Genomic DNA, 11,022 nt, shown 5'->3' on the forward strand with positions numbered 1-11,022 from the left:
TTTCAAGCACATTTCTGCAGCATTAATAAAGATGTGATTAATACATGTTGATGATTTCATTCATGTGCTGTTTATAACTACCCTGGTAGGTTGACAGATAAGCTGAACCTGGTTGCAGGCACTGGCTAAAATGTGAAGCTTTTTCTTGAGAGGGCAGCTTGATGAAAGCCAGTTAATATTTAAATCACCCAGAAAAAATACCTCTGTTTATATCACATACATTATCAAGCATTTCACACATGTTATCCAGATACTGACTGTTAGCACTTGGTGGTCTATAGCAGCTTCCCACAAGAATGTACCTGTTCAATGTAAAGGAAGGAATAGATGTGCCAAGTGTGGAGGGGAACATGATTACGGTGAATGTGGGAGCAATGTGAAGGTTAAGTGTTGTAATTGGGGGGGGGGACATAGTGCAGAATTTGGTGGGTGCCTGGTGCAGAGAGAGGCTAGAGAGGCTCAAAGGTATAGAATTACTAATGATGTATCGTATGCAGAGGCGGTAAAACATATTGGTGGGATTACAGTGTGGAATGATGGAGCTTCCATGGCTGCTCCTGTACTAAGTTGACCTAATGTCGGGGCTTGTGTTTCTGCTGGTCCTGGCATGGTTTGGAGACCTGTTCGGAAATCTTGTGCTCATGAATATGGGGTGTCAAAGGACACTTTGATAATGAATAAAGTTGATTTAATAGCTTTTATGAGGTTATCAATACGACTTGGGTTTTGGAAAGCAGAAATGGCAGGTTGAAGGTTATTGTGGAGACGGCAAATGTGATATTAGTGTCAGTTACTGTTGAAATGGTTGTTGACATGCTGAACAATCCTAAGGGTGGAGTGTTTCAGCATGATATAGATCAAGTTTAATGGGGTTGGGGAGGGGTTTTGGGGGAGAGGAGGGTGTGGTAGAAGTTAGTGGGGATTTATTTTGTATTTTATTTTCATGGTAGTACAGAATTGGGCAGATCATGATTGATCGTACATTCCAGCACAGTAGATGGCAGCATGCACTTAAACGATTGTTTGCTGACCGCCATGATAGCATAGAAGAAGAAGAAGAGGAAAAGGAAAAGGAAGAGGGGTGGTTGTGTGTTTACGGAAGTAGCTAGCTAGTTCGATATCTTTCAGTTTGTTAACGTATTTACTTGAATTAAATATAGTTTGCTACATCATGAAACCATCGTGATGGTAAAAATATAATAGAAATCAAAACAGGCGTGGTCTAACAGAACAAGATAAACACAACGAAGGTAAGAGATGTGCTAAGCTAGCTAACAGCAACTTAGCAAACGTGGCTTGTTTATCAGTCGAATGTCTGCGTGGTACAGCTGACGTTCCCTTGAAAACGAACGTATCTATGTTTGGATGTAGGTCTCCTGAGGTGGTGAATTGAAGCCATAACGTGACTGACACCATGGGGGCCGAGCATAGTGGTGATTCTGAGCACAAACACTCCGACTACAGTTCCTCGGGTAAGAAGGGAGGACCGGCAGGTTGTCTGCAGTGTTGGGAAAAGTACCCAATTGTCATATTTGAGTAAAAGTAAAGATACCTTAATAGAAAATGACTCAAGTGGAAGTAACCCAGTAAAATACTACCTGAGTAAAAGTTTTAAAGTATTTGACTTTAAATATACTTAAGAATCAAAAATAAATGTAATTGCTAAAAAACTACTTAAGTAGTAACGTTACTTTCAAGTGTTTTTACTTGAGTACTTTACACCACTGGTTGTCTGTGTGTGCGTCCCAGTAATGTTATTTCTCCTGAAGTGTACACGTTCTCTACTTTCCACAACTCAAAACCATATTCCTAATACCAGTAATTTCCTTTCAAGTCAGTGAAAGGAGGTGAACAAGTGTATACTTTGGGCAGAAGGAGACGTAGCCGTTGAGCACAAAGTTTTAATGCTATATTATTCCCTGAACTCTTGCACATAGGATACTCAAATGTGTACTTGTCATTTTTTCCCTCTAAGATGAGCGCATGCAGAAATATCAGCCCACTGAGAGAAGCACAAGATTGAACTTCACTCAACTTTCTAGAGTTTTCCCTGTTAACAATGTCAATGTTTCTTTTTATTGTGGGAATTGTGATCGAATCAACCTGATATTAGCCACTTTCAATGCAACATACTGAAACAAAACGAACTATGCAAGATATTTTGTTGTAGGCAGACGCATCAGAGAAGGATTCTATTGTGCCCACAACTCAGCCTGTACTCTACACAGACCGGTTTGGCATAACCAATCAGAGCTGCAGTAGGCCTATATGCAAATAGACCATTACAATATATGGATCTGTGCCATTCACTTTGAACTGGATTGTGTTTACAGCTGTGGTTGTGAGTAGGGCTGTGGCAGTCACAATTTCGTCAGCCGGTGATTGTCAAGCAAATAACTGTCATTCTCATGGTAATTGCCCGTTAATTAACATAAACACATTTAGCATCTCCTGGCTTCCACACACAGCCTACAAGCCATTTTAAAATTAAAAAGTCGAATAAATCCATGTAATATAGTCTATACCTTCACAATAAATCCATGATTTATTTTAGACAGGTCTAAAGAAGCACGGTATGAAGAAAATGTAGTCTATTTCGGAAGAAAAGAATAGCATATTCTGAGTTGTCCTGATGACCAAGTGGATGTGGGCTACACTAGTTAATTTAGCAGAATCGATTTGCTTATAATTCTGTGGCATTATTTTATAGTATGAATAATACAACTGAACAATGCTGGATAAAATATAAATATTTTCTCCAACTGATTTGAGTGTGCACATGCGGCTATTCTGTGTTGAGCTGTTAACAAAGAAATAGCTTCTTCTATATGCTTAATTTAGATTTATTAATGTAACTTTAGTTGTTCTACAAACGTTGGGCTATATGTTTAGATTTAATACATTGTAAGGCTGCATGATGCGACTAATGATTTGAAAAAAGTTGCTTGAAAGGCATGAGCTCTGCTTTGTTTTTTGCGCAGGCTGTACACACTCCAATAGTCTCTCATTCACAATTTGACAAGCACTTGATAATGCCTCGAATTTCACAACGGCATCCCCTTTGTGGCCGTAATGCACCCTAAAAAATCCATGCTTTTTGCGGCCCTGTGTGCTGCGTTGTGCCCTTCTCCCTGAGTGTGCTGCGCAATCCGAAGCTTCTCTCACTCACATGACTCTCCATCACGTGATCAGGTCTTTCTCACAGGCTACAAGTGAAGACAGACACATCAGGGACGCAACTGCGCTCGTCCTTATCCAATTCCGAGGTGCACATTGAAGATATTGGAAGAACTGTCCACATTTACTTTTCGTCAGCCAACAAGATGAGTAGGCTTAACGAACAGCAAAAGCACTATCCTATGTCAATCTACTATCCCCATAGTACAAAAGTTGACCTATTCTGTGCAAGAAATAAATATTCCAAACGTAGTCTGGGACAGTTGTGGGATGTGATTGATCCCAAATTAATACAACCACTAGCATTAAAACAAAAAAAAAAATGCAATGTGGCTGACGCAACAGATCAGAACGTTTAACTTAAAATGTTGATAAACTATCAGGCTATTTATTCACATTATAAGCGCAGCAATGCACACATGATAGTAGGCTATAAGTGTGAATGTTCCATCAGCAGGAAAACACCATTTAAAAAGAGACCGCAAATGCAATTGTGCATGTAATGCTTTTATTATAAAGGTGCATTTTTAGGGTGAAAATGATCTTCCCCAAACTTGAAGCTCACGTGCTCCTTATATGCCAGTTAGGCTCTACACCCGGATTAATGTGCTTCATTTTAAGAAGTTATTTGGCCACTTTAGTTGTGATACAAACTTTATTAACAAATATAGTCCTATGGGCTAGGCCACATGAGGTGTGCGACTATGATTCAAAAAAGTTGCAAACAAAAAGGCATTGTTTCTTATGCTAGGTGTCATTCACAAGTGATAATAAATAGTATTTTTATCTTTTTATGTCAGAGTGATTTAAAGGGACAATAAGAGTGGGAAAGGGACCTAGTCAGTTGTATAGGGAAAGGGGGATACCTAGTCAGTTGTATAGGGAAAGGGGGAAACCTAGTCAGTTGTATAGGGAAAGGGGGATACCTAGTCAGTTGTATAGGGAAAGGGGGATACCTAGTCAGTTGTATAGGGAAAGGGGGATACCTAGTCAGTTGTATAGGGAAAGGGGGATACCTAGTCAGTTGTATAGGGAAAGGGGGATACCTAGTCAGTTGTATAGGGAAAGGGGGATACCTAGTCAGTTGTATAGGGAAAGGGGGATACCTAGTCAGTTGTATAGGGAAAGGGGGATACCTAGTCAGTTGTATAGGGAAAGGGGGATACCTAGTCAGTTGTATAGGGAAAGGGGGATACCTAGTCAGTTGTATAGGGAAAGGGGGATACCTAGTCAGTTGTATAGGGAAAGGGGGAAACCTAGTCAGTTGTATAGGGAAAGGGGGATACCTAGTCAGTTGTATAGGGAAAGGGGGATACCTAGTCAGTTGTATAGGGAAAGGGGGATACCTAGTCAGTTGTATAGGGAAAGGGGGATACCTAGTCAGTTGTATAGGGAAAGGGGGATACCTAGTCAGTTGTATAGGGAAAGGGGGATACCTAGTCAGTTGTATAGGGAAAGGGGGATACCTAGTCAGTTGTATAGGGAAAGGGGGATACCTAGTCAGTTGTATAGGGAAAGGGGGGATACCTAGTCAGTTGTATAGGGAAAGGGGGACACCTAGTCAGTTGTATAGGGAAAGGGGATACCTAGTCAGTTGTATAGGGAAAGGGGGGACACCTAGTCAGTTGTATAGGGAAAGGGGGATACCTAGTCAGTTGTATAGGGAAAGGGGGACACCTAGTCAGTTGTATAGGGAAAGGGGGATACCTAGTCAGTTGTATAGGGAAAGGGGGATACCTAGTCAGTTGTATAGGGAAAGGGTGATACCTAGTCAGTTGTATAGGGAAAGGGGATACCTAGTCAGTTGTATAGGGAAAGGGGTGATACCTAGTCAGTTGTATAGGGAAAGGGGGATACCTAGTCAGTTGTATAGGGACAGGGGGATACCTAGTCAGTTGTATAGGGAAAGGGGGTACCTAGTCAGTTGTATAGGGAAAGGGGGATACCTAGTCAGTTGTATAGGGAAAGGGGGAAACCTAGTCAGTTGTATAGGGAAAGGGGGATACCTAGTCAGTTGTATAGGGAAAGGGGGATACCTAGTCAGTTGTATAGGGAAAGGGGGATACCTAGTCAGTTCTACAACTGAATGCATTCAACTGAAATGTGTCTTCCGCATTTAACCCAACCCCTCTGAATCAGAGAGGTGCGGAGGGCTGCCTTAATGGACATCCACGTCATCGGCGCCCGGGGAACAGTGGGTTAACTGCCTTGCTCAGGGGCAGGCAACTGTTTTTTTTACCTTGATCCAGCAACCTTTCGGTTACTGGCCCAATGCTTTAACCACTAAGCTACTGAGTACTAGTGCTGAGTACCAGGCAGTTAGCAAGTTTAGCAGGCTACTAATGATCAGCAGCAGCATCAGAGCTTGGAGAAGCCTAGTTACCGTTACTAAACTGTCATGTGGACTGTCTCGTGACCGCCGGTGTGGCGGTAATACGGGCACCACAACAGCCCTAGTTGTGAGTAGATGCGCTTGTTTTGAGATCAAAGCTAGAGCTACATGTCTTTGTCTTAAAGAGGCAGTGTTGTATTTTGAGCCCGGCTATAATAAGCTAAGTAGAAGTTAGGCAGATTGTAGCATAATTTGTCAGACTCAGTAATAATGGTATGGGAATAATAATGCATTTTATTTTGTAAAGTTGTTTCTTGCGTCAAACAACATTTTCAGTCACCTCCTTGTCTGAAGAACAAGTGGATAAACAGGTTAATGTCAAGCCCTCTATATATTTTTTTTTTCTCCAAAAGTGCTATGGAATGTAGGCCTACATTAAACACCACACATTGGTTGCTACTGTAGGCTGAATGGGTCCTCAGATCCTCACAAGGTTCTACAGCTGCACCATCGAGAGCATCCTGACTGGTTGCATCACTGCCTGTTATGGCAACTGCTTGGCAATACATTACTGGGGCCAAGCTTCCTGCCATCCAGGAACTCTATATCAGGCAGTGTCAGAGGAAGGCCCTAAAAACTGTCAAAGACTCCAGCCACCCTAGTCATAGACTGTTCTCTCTGCTACCGCACGGCAAGCGGTACCGGAGCGCCAGGTCTAGGTCCAAGATGCTTCTAAACAGCTTCTACCCCAAGGCCATAAGACTCCTGAACACCTAAGCAAATTGCTACCCAGACTATTTGCATTGCCCCCCCTCTTTTACACCGCTGCTACTCTCTGTTGTTATTATCTATGCATAGTCACTTTAATAACTCTACCTACATGTACATATTACCTCAACTAACCGGTGCCCTCGAACATTGACTCTGTACCAGTACCCCCCTGTGTATAGTCTCGCTATTGTTATTTTACTGCTGCTCTTTAATTACTTGTTACTTTTATTTCTTATTCTTATCCATACTTTTTTTAACTGAATTGTTGGTTAGGGACTCGTAAGTAAGCATTTCACTGTAAGGTCTACTACACCTGTTGTATTCAGCATTTCACTGTAAGGTCTACTACACCTGTTGTATTCAGCATTTCACGTAAGGTCTGCTACACCTGTTGTACTTGGCGCATGTGACTAATAACATTTGATTTGAATGATAGAACAACTATTTCCATGTTAAAATGTTATGTTTTTGCAGTTGTTTTTGATGGTAGTCCTCTCTGGTAAGCCCACATTATGATCAAATAGCCACAGTAGCCTACTTGGCCACTGTTATAACTGTAATTTAAAGTGTACAGCTTCAGTGTTCACAGTAAACATGCGTTGGAAGTTGCACAGAATTTTCACAATGTTCAATTTGCGCTCAGCAGACCTGAAATGTGCTCAGTGCTGAACATGTTTTGAGGGAACATTGGTTAAAAGTGCCTTGTTTCATATTTGCAGGATGTTTCAAATGATACCCTATTCCCTATATAGTGCACTATTGCTGACCAGGGCCCATAGTCTCATGTCATTTTCTTAGGAGCCTCTCTAGCGGTTAGCTATCTTTCAACACAAAAACAATTACTAATAGATGGGAAAATGTATTGAAATGCTTTGTTGTTGCAGTGGTGCCCTCTCCAGCGAAGCAGAAGGCTAAAATGGACGACATTGTGGTGGTGGCTCAGGGTACACAGTCATTGCGCAACATCCAAAATGACCCTGATGTCATCAAGCTTCAGGAAATCCCCACTTTTCAGCCCTTGTTGAAAGGTAAGCTAAGGGCCTCTCATCAAGCTCTAGACATGTCCTCTATCTCTACAGTATTGTAATAATTTTCCATATGAGAATGTGTACAATTATGGATAGGCCTAGACATTCCTTTATGACCATGAAGTCGACAGAAAGAGTGATCATAGATTATGCTTTGAGGGTCAGTCTGTCCATGTCTCTAGGTGTGCTGAGCGGCCAGATGTCCCCCAGCAGTTTGTGTCTAGAGAGGCTGGACTCTGCCCAGGTGCTGCAGCTCTGCATCCGCTACCAGGACCACCTGCACCAGTGTGCTGAGGCCGTGGCCTTCGACCAGAACGCCCTGGTCAAGAGGATCAAAGAGGTTAAAATCACCTCCCCTGTCTGTGCATGCAGGCACCTCTCCTTTCCTTCATCTGCACTAGTCTGACAGACCGGAGTCCGGTGAAAGCAGCTTCCCCAATAGGCCTCCATCTTCTTTCATTTGTCTTTGGTTTTCATATGTGCATTAATAAGGGAGGGGAAGAAGCCACGCTAGTCTATTGAAATATAGACAATGTGAAGTTGTTAGAATGATCTCACACTTTCTCTCCCTCCCTCCCAGATGGACCTGTCTGTGGAGACGTTGTTCAGCATCATGCAGCAGCGTCAGAAGCGCTATGCTAAGTACGCTGAGCAGATCCAGAAGGTGAACGAGATGTCCATGATCCTGAGACGTATCCAGATGGGCATTGACCAGACCGTCCCCCTGATGGAGAGGCTCAACAACCTTCTGCCGGAGTGCGAACGCCTGGAGCCCTTCAGCATGAGGCCGGATGGGGACGTTTCAGCCAAGTAGAACTATCTCTGCCTGGGTACGCTGATACACTCACTGTCATGGCCATCTAGTCTAGTCTTCAATGCCTCTGCCATTTTAAAAGCTCTTTATTGAACCATTCATGTTGAACAGAAGAGAGGGAGGGAGGGAGGGAAAGAAAGAAAAACTGCCCAGCTTGCTCCCCAATCCATCCTAAACCCTTCACATCCACAACTTACCGTCCCACCGGCCCTGGACATTTAGCTCAGCCACTCAGCATAAGCAGTCCCCTCCCCATCCAGCAGACGTAGTGGGTTTCTGGGACAGCTACATCAGGGGTTTACATGTCTGAGTGAATTGGAAGACTGTAAAACAGGAAGTTTACATGATGATTCACTGAAGGGAACCTGCTTGGATCTTTGATTACTGGCACTTTGTAGACACCACAAGGAGTGTGGTGACAAAATGACTTCCAAAAATGACTGAATCTCCAGAAGTAATATTAGTCAAAGATGAGCTCCGAAGATAAACTCCTGGAGCTTGAACTGGCAGTATTTTTGTTTTGGGGGGGGAAACATTTTTATTACGCAAAATTATTTTGAGTGTTAGGTGACTGAATATGTTGGATTCTCCGTGAGCATTTTAAATGGCTTGCATAACAACAAATGAAAATGTTTATTTGGGAAATAAATAAATAATTGAGAAATTTGAATCATTTCAATTTCTTGCAAAGTGTATAAAGGTTCTTATACTGTTCTGTTTAAAGAATGAAGTTAAATAATCAGATACTGACCCTCTCACTTGGATATGATGATTGGTTATAGGATATTGCCATTTGGTGTTATAGTATATACACTTAGTGTACAAAACATTATGAACACCTGCTTTTTCCGTGACCTAGACTGACCAGGTGAATCCAGGTTAAAGTTATGATCCCTTATTGATGTCACTTGTTAAATCCACTTCAATCATTATAGATGAAGGGGAGGAGACAGGTTAAAGAAGGATTTTTTTAAGCCTTGAGACAATTGAGACATGGATTGTGTATGTGTGTCATTCAGAGGGTGAATGGGCAAGACAAAAAGTGCCTTTGATGGGGTATTGTAATAGGTGACAGGCGCACCGGTTTGAGTGTCACGAACTGCAACGCTGCTGGGTTTTTCACACTCAATAGTTTCCACTGTGTATCAAGAATGGTCCACCACCCAATGGACATCCAGCCAACTTGACACAACTATGGGAAGCATTGGAGTCAACATGGGCCAGCATCCTTGTGGAACGCTTTTGACACCTTATAGATACCATGCCCAACAAATTGTGGCTGTTCTGGGGGCAAAAGTGGGTGCAAATCAATATTAAGGTGTTCCTAATGTTTTGTGCACTCCGTGAAGGTTCCCCTTGTTCTGTGAGGATGTGGCCATTGAATTTTGGTAAGAGCTGAAATACTTAAAATTGTCGAGCAAAGTTCTCTCTCTTCTCTGTAACGTTCAATGTATCCTAATTTGAATTATGATTGCCTCTGTCTGTCTGTCTGGCAGAAGAAGGCATATCATCGTTCTTGGGACCTTTTCTAATGTCCAAAATCACCATCTAATTCTAGTGATCCATCAGCGCCTTTTCATATGTAAATTAACAAGGAGGATATCCCTTAACGTGCTTAAGGGGAATTGTTTGAACATTGAAACTGGAATGGAAATGCGAGTCAGTCTGAACAGAGAACATCATTTTAGTGCAGTTCCTTTGTGGGCTGAGTGTTCTACTCTACCTGCCTTTGTGCTGTGAAGTGAAGAATGGGCCTAGCCAACTGATCTTCATAGCCTGAATATTAATACACCAAGATAATCCAAAACAATTTGCCATCAGGAATTTCATTTCTGAGAAATCCAATTTCCCCATATAGGCTTACTTCTCATTTGAATATAAAAGGGACAGTTTTTATACTTTGTTTCTGTATTCAGAATCGATCCATAGCTAGGAATCTGAGTGAGAGAAGATTGAAATGGCCTGCTGTAAAATGTACAGAACCATGGTTCTCTCTTTGTCTGAGGCTGGACTAGGTGCATACTAATGAGCAGCGCTATTAGCTGCCTGAATACTCTGCTGTTGTAGAGAACCCTTTTACGTCAAATACCTTGTAGTTATATGATTATAATTTCAAATTGGATAAATATTCAATGTTTCTCTGAACAGGCTATTATACCTTTGTTTGAATTATTTATTGGGTTGTAACTTTTAAGAGGAATGAAGATCAGCCGAATTGCATGCATTGACGGTCAGGGTTTCAGTTGGAATATGATTCAGCACTTTCTGCTATTTGACATAGTCACCTCAATTGTTTGATATGTTATAGGGTGAAGTTGCCCCTACATGCTGATCTTTTGTCAGTTTAGTATCTTTTGGGACAAATGGTTAGAGTTAGGATTGGGGGAGAGGAAGCTGATTCTAGCTCTGTACCGAGGGGAAACTTCATCCTGGAGTGTTTGATACAACTGCGACACAACCCACTAGGAAGCAGCCAAGAGACTCAGGAATATGACATCATCACTGTCACGCCTACTCCCGTTCCCTCTCTCCGGCGCTCGACGTCGCCGGTCTACTAACCACCAGTCCTGGCAACCCACATTACGCACACCTGGCAACCATAATTTCGCACACCTGCTCCCCATCATTATGCGCTCCTGGGGTTCAGAATTTACCTTGATTACTTCCTCTTTATTTAGCCCTCAGTAGCCTCAGTCTTCAGGCAGTATTACGTTCAAATCAAATTGTATTAGTCACATGCGCAGAATACAACAGGTGTAGACCTTACAGTGAAATGCTTACTTAACCAACAATGCAGTTTAAAAGATACGAATAAGAAATAAAAGGAACAAATAATTAAAGAGCAGCAGTAAAATAACAATAGTGAGACTATGTAAAGGGGGTACCGGTACAGAGACAAT

General features: G+C 42.1%; 1 protein-coding gene across 1 annotated transcript; it reads left to right on the forward strand.

Moving 5' to 3' along the window:
* Window positions 1-1,038: 1,038 nt before the first annotated feature.
* Window positions 1,039-8,792, forward strand: borcs5 (BLOC-1 related complex subunit 5). The gene is made up of 5 exons (XM_014125718.2): window positions 1,039-1,250; window positions 1,372-1,472; window positions 7,165-7,308; window positions 7,491-7,648; window positions 7,889-8,792. The coding sequence occupies exons 2-5, from the start codon at window positions 1,415-1,417 to the stop codon at window positions 8,120-8,122; spliced, it is 594 nt and encodes a 197-aa protein (XP_013981193.1). The 5' UTR covers window positions 1,039-1,250; window positions 1,372-1,414; the 3' UTR covers window positions 8,123-8,792.
* Window positions 8,793-11,022: the final 2,230 nt, after the last annotated feature.

This window comes from Salmo salar, chromosome ssa10, assembly GCF_905237065.1.
Source record: "Salmo salar chromosome ssa10, Ssal_v3.1, whole genome shotgun sequence".
In the NCBI taxonomy this organism is placed as follows: domain Eukaryota; kingdom Metazoa; phylum Chordata; class Actinopteri; order Salmoniformes; family Salmonidae; genus Salmo; species Salmo salar.